Here is a 22,701-nt window from a genome sequence, read left to right on the forward strand (position 1 = left end):
TTCATCTTTGGTTAATTCCTCACCTGTGTTAATGCAGCATTTTTATACAAGAGGCCAAGTAGCATACAATGTATATACAAAAGTCCTAGGACAGGACACTACCTATAAATCTAAGTTACCGCATATGCTGCAGATTATCTGTGAATATATACAGTAATACTTTTTTTAAGTACTTGCATTTCCCGTATATATTTGCAGATAAGCCCATCTGTGGATGAGCCTACCCTTGAATTTTTAACTAAAATACCATGAAAAATGCACCACCCACAGATAAGCCGACCCACATTTTTCATGGTATTTTGGTTAAAAATTCAAGGGTAGACTCATCCGCAGATGGGCTTATCTGCAAATATATATGGGAAATGCAAGTACTTAAAAAAAGTATTACTGTATATATTCATGGATAATCCAAACCCGATTTTTTGGGCACATTTTGGCACCTAAAATTCTTGGCTTATCTGCAAGTATATAAAATCCATTTTCTGGAATGGATAACTAGCAGCTCAGTTACCTTCTTTGATGAAACTGTAGAGGAACAACAGTCACCACCATCATACTGACAATAGGCTCGGTTGTTGATGGTGTCACACCAGCCATCGGCATGGAAAGGCTATAAAGAAAGAGAAAAAAGCACTTGCTGAACAAAGAGCAACAGAGAAAAACAAGGCAAACAATTACGTCTGACATTCACACGTTAGAAACAACTAATATACTGTAACCCAGATTTTGGTAAAGCAAGAGAAGAGAAAATCTAAATAGCTATATTGAGGATCTTCAATGACAAGAATCAGTAAACATATATACATATTATTGATCTGGCTATCATGGTTGAAAATGTGCATGACCTATATAAACAGATGACCAAATGACTCCAAGGAATGGTTCTGCTGCCACAAAATGATACACATTCATTTTATTTATTTATTTTATTTATTTATTTTCAAATTTTATCACCACCCATCTCCCCCAAAAACAGGGACCCTGGGCTTCATGACTATCGATTCAGAAGAAGTCAATTTAAATTAAATGAAATCAAGTCCATATATAACTTTGGGAAATGAGAGGGTGATAATTTGCTAACATTCATAGATTATCATGTTTTAATGTCATTTGGCAAAACAAATACTGGATATTTCCAACATGAGATTCAAGCAACAAATTGACATGAATGTTTGAACAAGCTGGAACCATTAGAAAGAAATGATAAAGTGTGCCTTCATACAAAATTATGGCCAACTGCTTACAAGAAAGCCGCCTTTGACCACCATCATACTATCTCAAGAAAAATGTGGGATAATTCTCAGCATCAGTGAAATTATACTGCTTAATTGGAAATGTACCCTATTCAGTCACCAGGACATCCTTACTTGTAATGCTATAATAAAAGAACTTGCTTTTATGTAATCAAGGAGGGATGTTTTAATATGTTTTAATGTTTTAATGCATTATGCTTGTGATGAGGTTCAAGATAGAAGGTCATTGAGGATGCTATGGCAACATCACCTCTCTACTGAAGAACAGCAGGTAAGGAAGAAAACCAGTATAACTAAGGAGAGAGATAATCTGACCCTCCTCCCCCTTTTTTTTGCTGTATTCCACACAGTAGGGTTTGTTTACTTAGATGATGATTTATTTGCAAAGCCAGAAAATCACATTTTATATAGTTTCCAAATACAGCTACGAACTGCCTATTGTACTGACTTCCAGATCAGCATCTGTACAGAGGAGATGCTGGGATGAGGAAAAGATAAGTTGTCCTCATAGTATATGACTCCTAACTGCTCTCCTCCCAATCACTTCAAATGGCCAAAAATATATTCAAGCAGGGATAAACTTGGGCATCTACAACATTTGTGGGCAGCCATGATAATTCATGTTGAAAAATGTGTGGGAAGAAAAAAATGGAAGATAAAATAATGAGAGGAAAAATTAAAGGAAAAAATAATAAAGTGAGTCATAAAATATGTTGGAAATCATGGGTTCTAATTAGTTCAAACCACAGTTTATACCCAACTACTGCTAAGTAATGTGAGCTGAATGGTGGGTGGACCACTTGGAATGGTAAGGAACCAGAACTCAGGTCCTTTGCATTCTGGCCTGAAGATCTAACTGGAACTTCAGTTAGGTTTTCCATCGCTTAACCTAAAATAAGCCAGAATGAACCTTAAAGCATAATGGATATAATGGGAATGCTATAATAAAATAGCCACTATAAGAGCTAATATACAGTGCACTTTAAGTGATTCAGTTATTTTGCTCTTGGAAATCTGGATTCTAGATGAACAATATATTGAAGAGACAGAATACAACATTCCAGAAGAGTAACATTCAGCATTTTGCAAAGCAGAAATGCTGTTGTCTCATAGTTCTGAATTATCTTTCCCTTCTTTCTGTACTCACCAAATATTACACTTCTGCACACACAGATGCTCCCAAGCAATACATGATCAATTTTGCTGCAATACATGAGAATTTGCTTCTCAGAGCAAACAAACAGGTATTCCAAATTATTTAAAATAAACTCTACTTTAATCTTTGACCGACTTGTTTCTTCTCTCGGACTGAGGAACAGGAACAACACATCTTCCAGTTACCTATAGAGTTCCCATTCAGGTTTACAGATGAATAGAGATAAAAGCGGGATCCTGAACTGTTGTTCAAGCAGGAAATCACTCCCAGACTTCCATAGTTCGAATTCCATCTCCTGACAAATGGAAGAAGTCTCCACCAAGGCCTAGAAAGCATTCTTCTGTGTTTCCCAATTAAAGTCTAAATAAATAAATAGCTATTCCCACACATCAGTGCCAACAAAACAGCATTTCTGCAAAAATATAAATGAGATCCCATTTCTTTTCCAGGCTTTTAATATCCCACAAATGATTTATATAGTGTTTGTAAGCAAGAGGACTATAACTTTTACAGACTTATTTGGAAGGCAAGGTTAATTTTCAACACGAAGGGATAAATGGACCACAAAACTTTATGGTCTCATTACTACAACCTTAAAATTATAATTCAGGTAAGCTGTATCTAAAAACCCTTGGAGAGATCTTTACATGCATTTCAGTAATGCCACACAGTTTTTGAATTGACACAGATCTAGCTTAATTTATTTTATTTTCCCTTTAAATTAGCAATCAACCAATATAATTAACTGGATGAGCACAAGAAACCTATCTGGTTCAATGCCCCAGACTGTGCTTAATGACAGGACATTCAGACAATGGATGGATTGATCCAAACTGATGAAGTAAATAAATCCACAAAGCAGTTTTACCTACTGAACTCTCGCTTCTTGTTGATGTTGGGATAAGTGACCATATAAGATCAATGACAGGATTATTAGGTTTGAATTTATGACTGAATCAGCGAGTCAGTCAGCAACTAGTGTACAGCTTTCTGAGACTACTTAGAAGGCTACTTGGGCAGAAATTACCTGGATTGTTTCTAGTTCTTTAGTCCTTAGAGATCTGGAGAGAACAGTTAATGAAACTGAACAAGCAGGTTAGTACTGGATCCAACCAGTCAGACTCAGTTTTTAAGGGTGTGCCAGAATTAAGTCTTCCATTCCACCCCCAGTAATCTTGCGGTTTTGCAGCTGCAGAAGTTCTTTGTGGATCCCAGAAAAGGTCACATGTGGTCACTCTGAGGAGAACTTGAGTTACTCAGATGATCCCTGAGACCTCAGCCCAAGCATCTAATCAGCCTACCAGAATCTTTTAGGACAGTGAAAGATAAGGGTCAGTTCTTATTTTTGACATTTTGAGATGGTTCAACTGGTTGTCCAGCTGAGACACCTGTTTCTAACTCTTAAAAAGGGACTCACAGGACTTTTGAAAAAATCACTAGCTCTTGAAGATGAGGTATTATGTACTTCCACTCATTTGGATTTAGCTGTGGCACATTCCCAATCAAACCAAATCTCTAGATTTCAACCCAAAGCACATATTTGTTGTTGATGCTTTTGCTGGTGTCTTCTGAATCATACTAATTTACTGAAAAGCATGTATGTAAGACTCTGACAAATGCAGACACAATAAGTGTAGAAATACCATATAGATATATATTGTCAAGGCAGTACTCTTTCCATCTGTGACATACAGAGGTGAAAGCTGGACCATCAGAAAGGCTGAGCCAAGAAAAATGGGTTTCCTTGCATTGTAATGCTGGAGAAAATTTTAGATATTACCTTGGACTGCAACAATAAATAATCCAATAAAATAATGAAATAAAACCAACTTGAAATAAAACCAACTTGAAGCATTGATAATGAAGCTAAAGCTTAGACATTTTGGACACATAATGCAAAGGCAAGAGTAATTGGAGAAGACCCTGAAGCTTGGAAAGATGGAAGGCAATCAAAGAAGAGGCCAATTCTACTGCTAACATCTTCAGTTTTTCTATCTTTGGACATATGATTAAATCCCCTGAATGATGATTTAAATTCATCAATCATTTGAATAAAATAAATGCTTCTAAAGGACCTCTATTTACCTCTGGGGAAGTTCAGTTAACTTCCATATCCAGGGCTCACTGCATCAAATCCTGCATGCGTTAATATACATATGTAAATAAGCAAATTTTGTAACAAGGATGAGATTGTCGGGGAAACTGGCACTTCCCTCCACTGCAGATAACTGACTGTTTTGCAACACTAAAGGAGCAACCAGTTTCTAGGCCCACATTTGTTACTACTGGTATGGTGCTCCTTCACTGCTGCAAACTGAAGCAGCATGTATCCGTCTGCAGCTCATTTTAAAAACAGAAGAGTTCTGCTATTATGGATATTTTATAAACCTATTTTAGCCACCTCATTTCCTTTGCCCCAGGCTTATGAAAGATGCATGTCCGTATATTTCTAAAAGCCTTGTCCCCAAACTACATGCTACAATCTCTATCTTCTAACTACAGGCTTCCTGCCGTGTTTCCCACAGTAACATGCCAAGGTTTCTACCCTAATATAAGTTTGTTTCAACACTGTAAACTGCCTTCAGAGTAGGCTTTCTACAGAATGGCAGTCTGCTGGTGGCCAGGGACCACAATTGACATGGGAAAAGAGGAGTGGAGACCTGCAAAGCTGCTAAAAATGGGTTTGGGCGGAGAATTTAGGACTTATTTTTAACTGTGGTGACTAGAGCTTGCATAGCAATTTGCATCTGTTCCCCACCTCGAAATGACAGGAAACTGCCAGCTGCTTTCAACCATCATAGCTAGAAAGAGCTCCAAGGGGTGTAAGCAGAAGACCCCATTCCTCAAAAACTTAAAAAGAACAGTTGCCAGACTGTAACAGAGCCATGGCCTGTCTCTCCCTCTATTTTGGTCTCTTGAGGTGATTTCACAAAATACTGGTGTCTCCTCTCAATCTCACTGTGACCCGACTCTAGCATTGATTCAAAATACTTGAGTTTAAGACAGGAATTGGTAGTTGATCGTATTCCAACTGGCTTTGCTTTTTGTGGTAGCGTTCTCTGTTTTGCATCTGATAGCAAGAATAATATAATATCTGCCTACGAGGAGCTTCTTACAAGTGAAAGAGAACCATGGCGAAAAATATGCAGAGAGGGAAGAAAAAGCAATTCCCAGATTCCTTTTAGAGAATAATGGGTATCTCAGGACAAGGATTGAAGCTAGTTTTAAATTAACAAATATATCTGAATTCTTAGTCATATTTGATAGACAACCATCCATTCCAGAATATTAAATTAGGAAAAAAGATGGCTTTGTATAAATTCTGCTTTCAGCAAGAAAAAGAAAAGGAAAAGAAAGTGCACTTGGCCCTTGTTTGAAAAAGGCCTGTTCCAAAAAGGGAAGCATGAAACAACTTTCTACGCCATCTGTTCTTCTCATGATAGTGCAAGACTAAAGTGACCTGGAGCATCTGTAATTCAAAGTTTATTGCACCACCATCATTATTGCTGATGAACTTTCCAAATGCTTTCCCCCTTTTTTGCACCCTCCTTGTGAATTTACACATGCTTCACTCCTCGCTACACTTAATTCCTGGCACAGAGACTGAAAAAGTCAGTAAGAAAGACTGATGGCCAGAAGGGAAAAAACAAAGTTTAGCTATTCTGGCATCAGACAAAGAAGAAAGAAGAATTACAAGTAATCCAAACTGCATCATAAAGTTGCTGTTTTTTAAAGCTTAGGAAAAGGGTCTTTTTGGACCACAACATGAAGGGCAAGTTTCTATTGAACACCAGCATCAGATTTATAGCAATTGAACTATTATAGCATTTTTCAAAATTGTATATCGTTTGATGAACTATGGAGACCTCTATTACTAATCTTCTCCATAGTTTCTCTCGAAGAACTATGCTTCCCAAGATTGCTAGGAAATTAGGAACAAATATTATACATATACTTCCCACACTTCGAGAAGATGGGGATATGAGAAGGTGCTAACTGCTTTCAGACCTCATGCCCACATGCCCTAGGAAGTCTTTACACGCCAAATGGTGAAAGAACATGGAAAAAGGCTTTTTATTCAGCAATTAGAATCAGCACTAGATTTTGAAGATTCTGGAGATGACGCAAATAAATGCAGACTGATTCTTACAAAATTGACTGATTTACAAAATGAAACAAGAAAATGGTGAGCTTCCAGAGATGATAGAATGGGTTATACCAATTCAAACTGCAGTGCAAGATCACATATTTGAACACTCCCTAATTTAAGAATCCTATGCAGATTAAAAAGTAGTGCAGCAGGGAATAAACCACTCAAGAGGTCAGATTTCTTCCTCCAGATGGATTATAGGAGCAGTAGAAAATTGATTTATTTCAGTTTGAAGAGGCATCATTTCTTTGATCACAGAAGACATTTCTGCTACATGTTTAGTTCAAGCTCAGGGATGTAAAAAGTGCAGCCCAGGGACCACTGGCAGCTGTCAACAACCCTTTTGTGGCTTTCAGAGTCTTCCCTCCAAAGTGGGCATTCATTCATTCATTCATTCATTCATTCATTTTACATTTGTAGCGGTATTAGAAGGTTTAAAGACTCCTACACTGGAGTGGACTCAATCTTTAATCTATAAGGCCCTCCTGAACAGTAAAATGGATAAAGCCACCAGTGACAGTTGGCAGACTTTAATCAACTCAGTTAAAGAAAAGAATTTCTCATTCTCACAGCTGAGGGCCTTAGGAAAAAACTGTTAAGAAACCTGCTAATCAAGTTATCTACACATATGAGAGGAGCACTTTCGAGCTCTATACTCAAGAGCCCACCCAGGTGAATAGCACGGAGGTCCTGGAGTTTGTCACACTAAATGGCTGGCCCCCAGTCTCCCTCTCTCAAGCCACCAGACTAATTGACCCTCAGAGTGGAAAAAAGGCCTGGTTGTGACTGCACCCTCCCTGAACTACTTAAATTGAACTATGCACAGTGGGCACCTCTTCTCTCTCTCTTTATGCATATTGATCACACAGGACACATTCCCAAAAACTGGGCACTAGGAACCAATTTACAAGAGTGGCAAAAAAGAGGACTCAGCAAACTAAAGTCCTATTAGCCTTCTGAGTGCAATAAAGTACATTATATGCAATAATAAACTAACGGATTGGATTGAATCTGAAGGACCTGATTAGGGACAGACAGGCAGGGCAACAGAGGCACAAGAATTTTGCCCTAATGTCCCTTTGGCAGATGATAGACAGACAGACAGACAGACAGAATATTTCTTACCTCACAAGAAGTAATACAATGAATAGCTTTTGGATCAGGATACCATTCCAGTCTTCCAGTACACACAATACTCTGAAGGGAGATATGAAGAATTTTGCATTGGCCAGAGAATGAGAGCAAGCATTCCATAGTTTTTTATTTATTTAAGGTACAGTACTTACATAATACTCTTCATAATACTAATCCAGAAAAATTGATAATATAGATTATTCTAAGAATGGTAGATCCCCTATTTCATCAAAGATCTATGAGACTCTAAGTTTATGCAATGCTAAAGATTCCATGTGCATGGAATTACAAATTCTATACACCATCTCCCACTTGGTAAAGAATTTTGATTCCAGAAAATTTCAAGATTTGCATCATCCTTCTTTTAAAAACCTAAATTCTTAGACCTTATATTTACAGACTTACTGTAATGAATGCCTATTCTAAAACACTCTCAGACTCATGAGCAGGAATGCAAAGATATCTGATTTATTAAAGAATAGTATGCAGGATCACAGAGAAAGCTGAGAATGATGAAAGCACACCAAACGCAAACTAAAAACCCTCAGTGCAAATGAAATCCCTCCCCCCGTAGAATCTTCTCAAGTTCACAATCCCAAGTGCTCCTAACGGTTTCTGATGGTCTGCGGGAAAAGGCCTTGCACAGATAACATAACCCAAACACTTTCCATTGTACTGATTTCACATACAGAGCTTGGTGCAAGGTCTCACAGCAGCTCCCTCCCAAACAGAAACGCGCGTCAGCACCTTGGCATGTGAAACGTTACGATGTATAAACTACATGGAATCGGTGAACATGACACTTACCTTTGAAAGATGTTAGTAAAAACTGCAGTAAGAATATTTGACTTGTAGGCCTACCAAGCCCCACAAAACCAACAAAGAAAATAATATTGTTCTTAGCCTCAAAACATGCCTATACTTTTGGATAAAGTATCAGTATACTTTGTAAAAGTATCCACCTTAATTCACATCACCCCTATAATATCAAGGCTAATCTATATGAAATGGGAAATATGTAGTGAAATTCTAAGCTAAGTAGATTAAAGTCCTGAGACAAGAAAAAGAAAAGGACTAAAACTAGCTTACACTATTCACTATATATTTCCATATTTTTCTATGCTTAAAAAGCATCCTTGCTTTTACCATCCATTTATCATTCCATTTACTCTTTTATATATTGCTTTTTGTTCCTTGGAATTTCTGTCTTCCCCATCTTCATGCATTCCCTCTTCTTTCATATATTTATTTTGCAATTTAATCCTTATTCATTTGCTCTATATGAAAAATCCATCTCAACCTTCTTTCAAACTGCACACCCTTCTGTATTCTATCCACATCCACATTCACTCAGCACTGATTCATTCCTGACTCTTATCTCCTCTTACATTTCTGAAGCACCCCATTCCTACTGCATTCAACCTATTTCAGTGTTTCTCTTGACATGCCCAGCTTGTTTCCATATAATGAAGTGAGCAATAGTTGATTCATATACTTAACTATTTTTGCTTCTTTGAATAAATTATAAATACATATAGATTACTGCATTTATAATCGTTGAATCCAGTTGGCATATTTCAGCCTGCGTGACCCAAATCAGTCCAGCCCACTTCCCTAATCCACTTCATTGTTCTTCCTACTTCACCCTGATCTGTATGGCAGACACTTCTTGGAGACAATGATTCAACAATCCCATTAAAGTTCACAGACCATCAAGTAGAGGAAGAGAAGTGATTTGAAAATATACAGAAGGATCAAGAAAATGAGCAAAAAAAAAAAGACTGTGTTTAGTGACAGCTCTTGGCAATGGGGATAATTTAGTTTTACAATAACAAAACCTCCTCCCAATATTACTCTCTTTTTCTGTTTCCCTATTCCCAGGAGAACACTTGCACTTTGTAAGGGGGTTTAAGCTGGAAGGGAAAACATTAAAAAAACAACACAGTAGGATAAATTCAACTCAAGAGCATTCCACTTCAGAATTGCAAACCTCAAAGAGCATATCCTAGAGTGCACTTTGAAATACCTTCTTCCCCTGTTTGGACATAACCTGCAGCACAACTGCAGGGTTTATGTAATATGACAGTGTCTAAAGGAACGAATCTCTGATAATCCTGAAAATTTCCACAAAGAGAAAGATAATCTTGGGTGGTAATTCCGCACCATAACAACACAATCTGCTTTTATTTTAAATGTCTCTGTGCCAGCCATATGCTTCAATTTCATTTTCAGACAGACTCAAGTTAGAAAAAACAACAGAATTACAATAACTGAGGTATTTTAGCCATTCCACTGAGAGGGATGAGGATGCAACTAGAAAAAACTAAACATCAGTGTCAGAGATTGAGGACACCAAAATCAGGGCGCATCATGATAACTTGGAATGCAGACAGATAATCCACAGATGTTTCCAGACCATTTTTTCCTATTATTTCTGTATCTATGCAATTCTTCCCAGAATGAGCTTGAAAGAATGCCAGGAAGAGACTCAACTAATGTACTTTTCCAAGCATCAACCAAGCAAGAGAGGTGTTCGGTATGTCTACACTCCTTATTTAAAGATAACGATTGTGAAGTTCTTAAATCTATATTCCAATTGTTTCCAGCCATTAATACATTTATATTAATGTAATTAATGTATCATTGTTGTCTTTCCCCACTGCTAGTCTGGTTGGCCACTTGTTCCATAACTGCTGCATCATAGGCTAGGGGAAGCAATGATTTCAGAACCCCGTATCTCCAGAAGAGTTAGCAATGTTTTGACTTCCCCATGAAGACCTTTCAAGTGAGCACAGTCTTTCATATATTCGCTGCATGGGTGAAGCTCCAGGTGTCATATTTTGTTTCAGAATAGCAAGCAGATAATCAGTGAAGCTTATTACACATCAATAAGTTAGAACAGATAATGTGGGACAGTGCAGACAGCAGAGGGAATGGCCTTGAAGGACAAGAGGAAGAGCCACTACCAAGGTAATGGTCAGATAAGAGGGGCTTGAGCTTGGGCCAAGACAATAATGTGAGAAAATGTCTCAGACAAGGCCCTCCCTGGTTCACATGAAGATAAAGTAAGGGAGGGGGAAGCACATTCAGACTTGCAAGATTCTGTTACCATAGCTGTTAGAATAGTAGTCCTGGCCTATATGGCATTGGTTTCTTAGTCTGGTCTACTTTGTTGGGCTGACCTCAATCTTGCAAGTCAGAAACAGAACAACAGGATACCACTGGCTGTTACCTACAGCTTATGGCCAAAGCTACCCTCTGCAGCCACAACCAAACCATTTTCAAACACTAGGCCTAGACTGGACTTTTTAAAAGGGAAACAATAATTGACATCCTCCCCAGATAAAAATGTAGCTTTACTTTTCCAGTTCAGGGTGGTTGTGATAATGTTTTGCTAATGAAACTTCCTTTTTAAAATATTCAAAACATTAGAATCTCAAGCATACACACTGAGAAGAGGCACAGTATGTTAAACTTCTAGGTAAGTATGGAGAAAAAGCTTGCACCTTTAACTAGAAACCCAAGCTGCGCTGATATGCAGCCAGGGAAAGGAGGAAGATGGGCCTCTTGCATACCATAAACTTTTAAGCTCTTTTCAAAAACAACTTCCTCTTCTGTGGGTCCTTTTGCTCCTAGCCACACTTGCTCATCACTCTCATACCTTTCCCTCTGAAACTGGACTGTAAGATGGAAATGTACATCAGATCACTGGAGAATCTGTAGCCTTAGGTCAGCACTTTCCACAGTTCCAGGCAAGCAGACTAAAAGCCAATATATTCCACTTTCAAAGTTGCAGCACTTCCTTTTCCTTTTACCTGGACTTTGGTAGGTTTTAATCTGTGGTCCATGGTATCAGCAGTGACATTTTCAGGCAATGTCACAGGATCCCTTGGAAGAAACAGACAGGAAGGTATGCATGCAGCCCCTGGAACAGATGAGAGAGAGGTAGCAGATTATAATTTCTGAGAGATGTTTAGATGCCATGGGCTTCCATAAGGATTTGCATGGCCTCCAATTTGAGAACATAAAATGATATACCGCTCTTGTACATATGTATGAGACTTCATTCATCAACTTGTTTGTGAGAATCGTTAATTTAAAAAAAAGATGGAGAGAGAGGAAGTCTAGAGCACATGACATCCCAGGGCTTAGGATGCTATTCTTCTCCCCTCCACCCCCACACAACAGTTATTAGCTGTGACTAAAGTACCCCCTGCTCCATTGCTCCCTGTTTCTCTTGCCTCCTACAATTTTATTTCCATTTTTACATTTGACAGTCTGGAAGAAATAAATATGTAAGCAAAAGTATATGCAAAATATGTCACTTTGCAAAAGTTGTACATGCACAATATTATCTCCTCCCATCCCCAATCCTACATCATGTTTCCCAACTTGATTATTTTTAGTATCTCAATCCTTAGTTGATTGGATAAATAAATGTAATATAGATCCTACTGTAAGCCCAACTCACCTCACAGGGTTGTTGTTGTGGGGAAAATAGGAGGAAGAAGGAGTATTAGGTATGTTCACTGCCTTATTTATAAAAATAAAGGCGGGATAGCATATATATATATATATACATATATATATACATATATACATATATACATATATACATATATATATACATATACATATACATATACATATACATATATATATACATATATATAAATAAATAAATAAATAAATAAATAAATAAATAAATAAAAACACATGGCCCATCTCTCTCTCTCTCTCTCCAGTCAGGCTTCTATGTAATTGGAAGTTCATAATGATGCTCCTTTGAATAAAGTTTTTCTAAGTTGCTTTAGGAAGGCTTACATAACTGTGATATAAAAGTCTCGTAGATTCCACTGATTGTAGGAGCTATCAGCTGATTTTTTCTGGTAAAACTGTAGGTTACTCAAGTAATTGAAAATGAAAATACTTCAAGACTAATCTATGTACTCAGACGAACTCTATCTTTAATGTACTTTAAGCAGTTTAATATTAAGAATGTTTAAGGGGAGGACTAACTTCTAGATTTTCTTTATCAAAATTATGGACATGATGAGAAGCTTTATCTTTCTAGACTTACAGCTTTATTACTGGATGTACATTTTGAGCTCCATTTCTCTATGGAATCAAAGCAATCAAGATCAATACCTTGTCTGAGTACAATGGGCCTGATTCCCTTTTTATGCAAAACTCTATTGTAACTCCAGCATGAAAGGCTGTAAAGCAGATATGGAAGATCTTGGTACAGAAACACAGCTGTGATCTTATTCATATGATAAACTTATGCCACATGATAACTCTACTAACACTTTATATCAACTTATTGTTAATCCAGTTTTTAAAAACCTGAGTTACTGCAAAAGTAATTTCATTTAAAATTATGGAACAATAATGTATTCAATTAAAACATCTTTTGATTTCACAGTTTGATCTAGATGCATTAGCTTCATGTAACGCCTCTGATTTACAGTATTATCAATATGGAGAAGCATTTTGGATTATTTAAAATCTACAGTATTTCTAACAGGCAATTGTGGAGTATTGGACATATATCAGTTATATGTAAGGAATAGCATTGGAATACCCTACATTAAAAATCCATGATTAATGGTCCTAAAGAATATTAAAGAGTATAGATTTTTAAAGCTATGCATTGCAACTATTTATTCTTTGCCAAATTCAGTTTCAGCTCCACTTTGAAGAAGCTAGAAGCCTGGCTAGAAAAATATCAGTACATAACCATTGTCTTACATGGCATTACCCAGAAGTCATTTCATCAATATTAAGTCTATTATGATCTTAATATTAATTCAACAAAAATTTATTTACAGTACATGCTGACAGCACACCCAGAGAGTACCTAAAAAGGTTGGCTTTATCTTGGATACCCTGGTTTCTCTTCAAATCCTATTAATTATATCTTTACTGAAATAATAGAAAAACTGATCAACATTCTATCTGATCAAGGTTTAATGTTTAAAAACAGAATTTCTTTCTTTTTTCCTTTGTTTTTATTTTTCTTCTTTCTTTTTGTAAACTAAAGCAACAGAAAATAAAGAGATTCACCATTTTTTATGGTTTATATGGTGCTGTTCTTCTTTCCCAAAGTCACTTTCTGATACCTTAACATATCACAGCAAGCTTCTGAGATCTATTAATCTTCCTATCCTTTATGGATAATGAATTCTAGCTCTTCTAACTCTTCTAAGACTCTTCTAACATGTAATCTCCTGAAAAAACTCAGGGGTGGGGAAATGCTTTTTCATCAGCTTCATCTCAATGGAAGAAAATTCAGGGGTTTAAAACTTTTTGCTTTAAAATTAAAATTAACAGTTGGGAGACATGGGTAAGGAATAGGCTATGCAGCCCTTGGCATGCTATTTCATCTTTCCTTTTGAGAATTAGACCACTTCCTTTTGTACCACCACCACCCTCCATTCTTGTTGTTTTCCAGAGTAAATATTTAATGTGAATCAAAGAGAGAAAGATGTTTTTGTTGCTGGTCTGTGGGACCTCCCTCTGAATACCTGAATGTTGCACTGGAAAGGAAAAGCCATCAATACTCTTCTTGTCCTTATTGTGACTGCTCTGAACCACTGTTTATGGTAAAGCTCCTTTGATAATAAGATAATTTGCAAATATAAATGTCTAAGCAGAATATTTGATTTTTAAACAGCAGCAGAAAGCTAAAGTAGAAAGGAAACAGAGATATGCTATAAAAGTAAGCATTGCAGACCCTTAATGTAAAAAAAGGTTGGGAAACTGAAGCCTCAAATATAGCCTGTTCCACAAATCTGCAAACAGGACTTGACAGGAGGGTTTAGATGAAAGGGATGATTAGAAACTGTTAACCTTACCAATTCCATAACCTTGCTCACACTTGTATTCCACTGCATTAAGCTCCTGTGGTGGTGCACACGCTCCTTGCAGTTCTTCACACAATTTAAATTCCTCTGTCCACAAGCCATCTTTAGTACAAAGGATTGGAAGCTGAAGCATAAACGAACCAGATTAATTCATGAAGTGCTGGAAATTTAAAGCCCCTCTTTGTTACCATGTTCACTACAGTCAATGCTGCCCAAAATTTAATTGGCCAAATATGGGTTTTATAAAATTGGTACAAATGCTCTACTGATTGTGATTTGTCAGTATTTTTATTGATACTATTGTTGTACATTTGGGGGAAAATCCATTAAATGCAAAAATACTGTTGTTTATTCATTCAATCACTTCCGACTCTTCATGACTTCATGGACCAGTCCATGCCAAAGCTTCCTGTCAGTCCCCCAGGGACGAGTCCATCACCTCTAGAATATCATCCATCCACCTTGCCCTTGGTCGGCCCCTCTTCCTTTTGCCTTCCACTCTCCCTAACATCAGCATCTTCTCCAGGGTGTCCTGTCTTCTCATTATGTGGCCAAAGTACTTCAGTTTTGCCTTTAATATCATTCCCTCAAGTGAGCAGTCTGGCTTTATTTCCTGGAGGATGGACTGGTTTGATCTTCTTGCAGTCCAAGGCACTCTCAGAATTTTCCTCCAGCAACACAGTTCAAAAGCATCTGTCTTCCTTCACGTAGCCTTCCTTATGGTCCAGCTCTCACAGCCATATGTTACTACAGGGAACACCATTGCTTTAACTATGCGGACCTTTGTTGTCAGTGTGATGTCTCTGCTCTTAACCATTTTATTGAGGTCTGTTATTGCTCTCCTCCCAAGGATTAAACGTATTCTGATTTCCTGGCTGCAGTCAGCATCTGCAGTAATCTTTGTGCCTAGAAATACGAAGTCTGTCACCGCCTCTACGTTTTCTCCCTCTATTTGCCAGTTAGTAATCAAGCTGTTTGCCATAATCTTGGTTTTTTTGAGGTTTAGCTGCAAGCCAGCTTTTGCACTTTCTTCTTTCACCTTCATCATAAGGCTCCTCAGTTCCTCTTCGCTTTCAGCCATCAAAGTAGTATCATCTGCATATCTGAGATTGTTAATGTTTCTTCCAGTGATTTTAACCCCAGCCTTGGATTCTTCAAGCCCAGCACGTCGCATGATGTGTTCTGCATACAAGTTGAATAGGTGGGGTGAGAGTATACAGCCCTGCCGTACTCCTTTCCCAATCTTAAACCAGTCCGTTGTTCCATGGTCTGTTCTTACTGTTGCTACCTGGTCGTTATACAGATTCTTCAGGAGGCAGACAAGATGACTTGGTATCCCCATACCGCTAAGAACTTGCCACAATTTGTTATGGTCCACACAGTCAAAGGCTTTAGAATAGTCAATAAAACAGAAATAGATGTTTTTCTGAAACTCCCTGGCTTTTTCCATTATCCAGCGGATATTGGCAATTTGGTCCCTAGTTCCTCTGCCTTTTCTAAACCCAGCTTGTACATCTGGCAATTCTCGCTCCATGAATTGCTGAAGTCTACCTTGCAGGATCTTGAGCATTACCTTACTGGCATGTGAAATGAGTGCCACTGTTCGATAGTTTGAACATTCCTTAGTGTTTCCCTTTTTTGGTATGGAGATATAAGTTGATTTTTTCCAATCGGATGGCCATTCTTGTGTTTTCCAAATTTGCTGGCATATAGCATGCATTACCTTGACAGCATCATCTTGCAAGATTTTGAACAGTTCAGCTGGGATGCCGTCGTCTGTTGCTGCCTTGTTATTAGCAATGCTTCTTACAGCCCATTCAACCTCACTCTTCAGGATGTCTGGCTCTAGCTCACTGACCACACCGTCAAAGCTATCCCCGATATTGTTATCCTTCCTATTTTGTAGGTTTTAAGGGGAAGAATTCGTAGAATTGCTATTAACCAGTTTTCAATCTCAAAAATTTAAAGTAAGATTTTTGGGCATGTGTTGTGTATTCTTCAGTTTTCCAACACACATACTGATGTAATCCATGGCATTTTAATATGTATTATGAATGCAGGGTCAAGGAAAGTAAATACAGGTAATCCTCATTTAGCGACCACAATTGGGACCAGCAACTCCATTGCTAAGTGAAGTGGTTGCTAAGTGGGAAATCACATGATTGCAACTGTGCTTTCCTTCTCCCCCTCCCCTGCCCTTTGGAATGCTCACCCCAGTGCTGGGATAATTAGTAAGAAGGGAATTAATGTTTGCATTTAAATTCATTGGAGAGGAAGGGATTACAAGACAGTACGCAGGCACACAGTGGGGAATACACATTGAAAGCAATGTGCTGGTGCTGGCAGCCATGAGTGCACTACGCAAACAGTCCAGTGTATTCCCCATTGTGTGCCTGCTTACTCCCTTGTAATCCCTTCCTCTCCAATCTCTCTGCTCTGAGAAAGGGGGGGTAAAGAAAAAAAAAACAATCTTTGTAGGCAACTCTCCTGTGTCTGACCTGTCCCCCCCACTTGCAGAGCAGAATGATTGGAGAGGAAGGGATTACAAGAGAGTAAGCAGGTACACAATGGGGAATACACTGGGTTGTTTCCATAGCACACTCACGGCTTCCAGTCCCAGGCACCACTGCATTCCTTTCAATGTGTATTACCCATTGTGTGCCTGCTTACTCTCTTGTAATCCCTTCCTCTCCAATCTCTCCACTCTGCAAGTGGTGGTGGGGAAACAAAAAGTCAGGCACAGGACAATGCAGACTGATTGTAATGGTGATCGTGTGACTGAGGGATGCCGCAAAGGTTATAAATGTGGGCATTGGTCGTAAAGTTATTTTTTTTCAGCACCATTATAACTTCAAATGGTTGCTGAATGAGGCAGTCAGTAAGCGAGGACTATGTGTATTCTACATATATTAATGAGTAATACAATGGCATGATTTTTTATAAGAAATTCATGTAAAAGGCAGGAAAATAAATTCTCTTCCCCAGCACACTGCTGAACAGGCCCAGCTGCTCACTCTCCTTTTATTACAGAATAAAACCAAATTCAAGAGATGCAAGTAAGCAGGGCAAAATATGGCAATCAACATTTGGTAAAACTGAAGCTGGAGCTGCCAAATGGGCCAAGATTCAGCCTCCCAACCTAATGGAAACCTGAACTATTTGCAAACTGACCATAAAGTTGTCCTTACCGTCTTACTCTGTAGACCACAGCTGAGAACACACTGACTGTCAAGCTCAAAGCCATTGGTGCAGTTGTACATCCCTTCAAAGACTGGTGGGGGTGGTTTACAAACCACAGGAACACAACTCCCTTCCTCCCAGAAGCCAGTTTCAAGACAGTGGATAGTCAGAAATGTTCTGGGGATTTAAGAACAAAAGAGTAAGTGGTAACTTTACTGCATCCCTGTATCAAAACAGCTCCCAAAATTAAGCCATCAACAGTATTTTGTGATGGCTTTTGAAATGAATTCAGGTCTGGAATCTCACAGAACACAACTCAGTCTGGATGCTTCTGTCAGTCAAAGAGTACAAATTCCACTGTGACTTCCACCTTCTCTTCCCCTCTCCTATCTAGACAGGTTACTTCAGGCAGGTAGACAAAAGAATTTTAGCTCAAATCTGCATCTCAGGCCTTTCCCACAGCTAGTTCTTTCCTGTGATTTCTCTCCTACTTTTCTCAGCTTTGTTAAGAAATTACATAGTCTCCATGGACATATTCTGAACATGCTGTGTTTACTTCTGGAAGACCCTGCTGTACTGCCGCACCATAATCAACAGACCAGCCTATATACAGTATTTATTTAGCACATTTTTATTCCCACCCTTCATGTGAAAGGCACAGGTCTCTCCTTATATCTAAGGCTTATTTTTCCACATTGTGAGAATAAGCTCTTCCAATAAACAGCAATTTGAAGAATTTGGAACATGTCTGCATTGCAGCCCTGACTATGTGTTGCTGGAAAATAGATCAGGCTTAGAAACCAGCATGTTTATCAAACTCTATAGAACGCTACATGATTTTAGAAAGTTTGATATAAGCAATAGAATGCTATCCTAAAGTGTCGGGGAGTGACAGGGATGAGGTCAGAACTTTTGCTGAAAATGAATTTTACTGGTAAAATAAAATAAAAGTCTATTTGCAAGGTAAGTGACTAAAGTCTTAGCCAAGAAGATAAAAGAAAGGAGGGAGAAGTGGATATGCTAGAGTGTTGCAGGCTGATGCTTCAGCATTCTGCGAAAAGATGAAAATAGAAACAAGGAATATGAGAAAGCAAATGAGAAAAGAAAGAAAAATGGTAATGGAAGATGAGCAAGATACTGCAGTTGTCTACTTCTTTATGATTCATCTGGAAACATACCACAGAGAGGGGAAGCAAGGATCTTTAGCACACGAAGGCATCTAAATAGCAACATAATGGAAGCACAGATTTGTGCTGGCAGAGATTTATAAGGCAGGGAGCGCTGGAAGAGCCAGGTACCCAAAACTAAGCAGTCCAAGACTCAGTCAGACTCTGTGTCAGCCAATAAAGCTATTGTCCTAAAGTCACACTGAACTCAGGTCTCCATGATCAGTTATGTGCTTAAAAAGAGAGAAAAAAACCATCAACTTGGGTGAAAAATGGACTGGCTGCTTTCTCTGAATGGTATGGAAACATATCCCCACCCCCAGAACTCATTGGAAAGTCATACAAGACTTTTGTGCTCTCCGTAGCAAAATGAATACACAAAACTAAGTTGTCCTAATAGGTGTGGGAGAAAGTTGGTTTTAGTACTACAAAGAGATTTCAGGCTGGCATAAAAGAAGAGGGAAGGTACAACCTGAAGCCTAAAGGCTGTGCAAGTCTCTGGAGCTCCTGCAAAAGTTGCTGCCGTACTGTAATGTTTAATGTAACAGCAAAAGGACATCAAGTACATGCAAACATTAAAATTAAATAAAATTTAATTTGGATATTGGGTCCAGCTATTTTTAGGACTGAAAACCCTAGCATGCCACTAAGAAAGCCAAATGCAAAACACAAAACAACATACCACAACAATGCTAATCACTCATATGCACTTTGCAAATTAGCAGACCAACAATGTTCAGTTGAATGCTATTTTCTAACAGCACATTTTGACACATGGTTATTTTAGAAAGCAGTAACCTTGTATTGCACTACAGAGTATCTTACTTACAAACAACATCTGTGCAATTTCTAGTTCTGATCTGCATGATTTCCTCTGAACTGTTCCCTTGATATTTTTGGAAAAATGTGGATTGATTTTATTTTAAGCAAAGAATCTACAGTGACTCAGAGACAGAAGTAGGGTACACAAGAACCACACCTTAAACACTGCACTATTTGAAGAAAATGTTGGCATAATCAAGTGTAATAATCAAGCCTACCAAATCAAAATAAAGTGATACATATAATTTAGAAATCAGAACTACAGACACCTGAGCATCAGCTTTTTGACTTGGATCAAAGTATTATCTTTGGGGGAGCAACGCCAGCCTTTGAACTGTACAGATGCAGGATTGCTTAGCCAGGAGCACAACCAGCTACGTTCTGCCCCAATGTTCCATAGAATCCAATAGGACGTTTGCTTGCCCTGTTTCGGCCTTGGGCTTCTCAAGGCTCTCATATCCCCACAAGGAAACAATTCCACTTTGCAACTTCCCTAACAAGCCCCCCTTCTCTAGTTCCTATTCAACTCCATTTAAAAAACATACAGCCAGTTCCTGTGCCCCTTTCTCTTCATCATCCTGAAACTATACAGTTTTGGCTTGGCCCAGAGACCTCTGTGAAGTTAGTCTCTCCAGCTCTTCGTCATTTTTGTAGCTTTTCTCTGAATTCTGTCCAACATGTTAATATCTCTCTGGTAAAGAAAAGAGGTTCTGTTGCCAGAAAAATAAAAATAAAAAATACAGGAACAACAATTCGTGCTGCTGAAACAATATTGCTTTACTTTATACTTCATAAGAAAAGGGGTGGGAAAGCTGCCCTTTCACTCTTAGCCTTGTCAAAGACTTATATAATGTATTACTATGGAAGACAGCCCAGAAGCACTCTGACCTGGTGAAGGCATGGATATGAAGCCCTCCCTGATGATGATAAGCAGCAGCTCTCTGGTGGATCTAATGAAAGACATCTGCTCACTGAATTAATAACCATCTACAGATAGTTTCTTAAACTACCATTTTGCAAGAGCAATAAGCAATAGTTACTACTATTATCAAATCAACTCTAGTATTAATAAACATAGTAGTTCTTAACTATAAAATGTAAAAAAAGAGGTATGGCAGGAGGAACCTATTTTTACTTTTATTACCCTTTAATAGCCTACCCTACAGCATCTGTACAATTCAAAGGCTGACATTGCTCCCCCAAAGCGATTGATCTCTTCCTAATCCAGGCTCCACAATTCAAGACAGCTTTGAATTGAGCTCTCCAGCTCTGAATTGTTGCCTGCCAGGTTCTAGAACCTTCCCTAGGTATGAAGCAGGAGATTCCTTGATTCTTGAAATTGACTAAAGCAAATAGCAAATGTCTTTTGCTCTAGCTGTTAATCTTGTCTTTCAAAATAAAAACCTTTGTAATCATCTAACTGTGCAAATGTCCTTTCATGTCCTACGTAAGTTTTTTTTTAAAAAAAACCTTAAAGCTACAGATTTATCTTACCCTTACTCTGGTATAAAATCACCCTGACATCATCTGCATGCTCCATTGCTTGCAGCTGACTTTACTTACCCCTTGAATTTCAGATACAAGAATGTTCCTTCATTCCATTTACAGATTTAGATCTTGGTATAGGACCTATGTGGGGTCTATTATGGACACAAAAATAAATCAGAACTGTTGAGTATCCTGATATCACTCCTGAGAATACCATCCCTTTCACTATTACCCAGTAGAAGTACGTAGCTAAACTAACTAGAAACTAAAAAAATCCTGGTTTTTCCTACTCATAACAACCCCAAAATAGAAAACATGTTCTGTTGGATTCTAGTTAGTTTGTTGGGTGTCTGGTTAGTTTAGCTACTTCTGCTGATAAAAGAACTAAGCAGTAGATCAGACAACATTCTGTTTGCTCATGAATAATTAACCCCCAAGTCCTCAACAAATATGATTTACCATTATATTCAAACATTTCTTCCAGTCTGAGATGTTACTACTGCTTATGAAATGTGATGATCTTGAAAGATCTAAGGAAAAGTTTTTAATGGGACATGGTAAGCATATCAGGTTTATGTATTTGTTTTTCAGCAACTTTTTTCTTTCAAAGCCAGGTTTCATAAACAATTAAGCATCTACTGCTTTGCTTGTTGACTCTCAAATACTTCTTCCAGGAATTGTTTTTCTATCTATAGGCCTCTTCCATTCTATAATCTTACAGCTATCATATATTCTGCAATGTTTGATGGAAGTATACATTAGAGGGACAGAGTAGACACTTATATGAGTAAAGACATTTTGATCCTCCTCTTTCATAAAGCAAATACTTAAAATCCAAATTAAATACGATTGGCAGAACCTTCAAGACAGGAAAAAAGGAATCAATTCATCACTCAATTAATTAACTGAAATTGTTACCACAAGGTATAGTCATAACATTGGCTTAGATGGCTTTACAAATTCTTAAAGAATAAATATATCAACAATTATTCCTTAGGCTAGGTGTTACTGAATGTGCCAGTAAGTAAAGTACACAAGAAAACAACTGCTTTGATGGGCTTCTGAAGGATATAGGATGCTGGACTCATTCTAATCTGGCAGTCCAGATTTTAAAATTCTTTAGTACATTTTGAGTACCAAATACTAGCTGAAAAGAAGGAATTTCATGCTGCACTGAGATAATTTCAAAATATATTATTGGCCAATTTTGGAAGTAAAATGCTTGACTAGTTGTATCTCCAGTATAGGCATGCAAGAGGGAGACATGGAATTACTCTTACTAAAAAATATCAACCTCCTTTGTACCTGTGCACAGGTTTTATTTTGTGTCTTCGACGTGCAGCAACATCCACACAGCACTATGGGGGAGAAATGATTTCTGTGAACTTAGATAAGCATTTCACAAAGGCATTTCGCAAGGACAGAAGGTAAGGAAATTCAGCAGGTAGGACCGGAAAACTTTTAGAAGTTCCATTAAGTATGAAAA

At 38.0% G+C, this 22,701-nt stretch overlaps 1 protein-coding gene across 1 annotated transcript in view; it reads right to left on the minus strand.

Annotated features, from left to right (window-relative positions):
* The window catches only part of PAPPA2 (pappalysin 2), a 159,976-nt gene that overhangs the window by 1,530 nt on the left and 135,745 nt on the right, over positions 1-22,701 (minus strand). The window contains exons 17-21 of the mRNA XM_063298487.1: positions 17,748-17,916; positions 14,551-14,683; positions 11,509-11,618; positions 7,685-7,756; positions 512-610 (exon numbers count right to left, since the gene is read on the minus strand). Of these exons, the coding sequence (XP_063154557.1) occupies positions 512-610; positions 7,685-7,756; positions 11,509-11,618; positions 14,551-14,683; positions 17,748-17,916 (583 nt within the window). The remainder of the gene's footprint in view (positions 1-511; positions 611-7,684; positions 7,757-11,508; positions 11,619-14,550; positions 14,684-17,747; positions 17,917-22,701) is intronic.

The sequence above is a fragment of the Candoia aspera genome, chromosome 3 (genome assembly GCF_035149785.1).
Source record: "Candoia aspera isolate rCanAsp1 chromosome 3, rCanAsp1.hap2, whole genome shotgun sequence".
Classification (NCBI taxonomy): Eukaryota; Metazoa; Chordata; class Lepidosauria; order Squamata; family Boidae; genus Candoia; species Candoia aspera.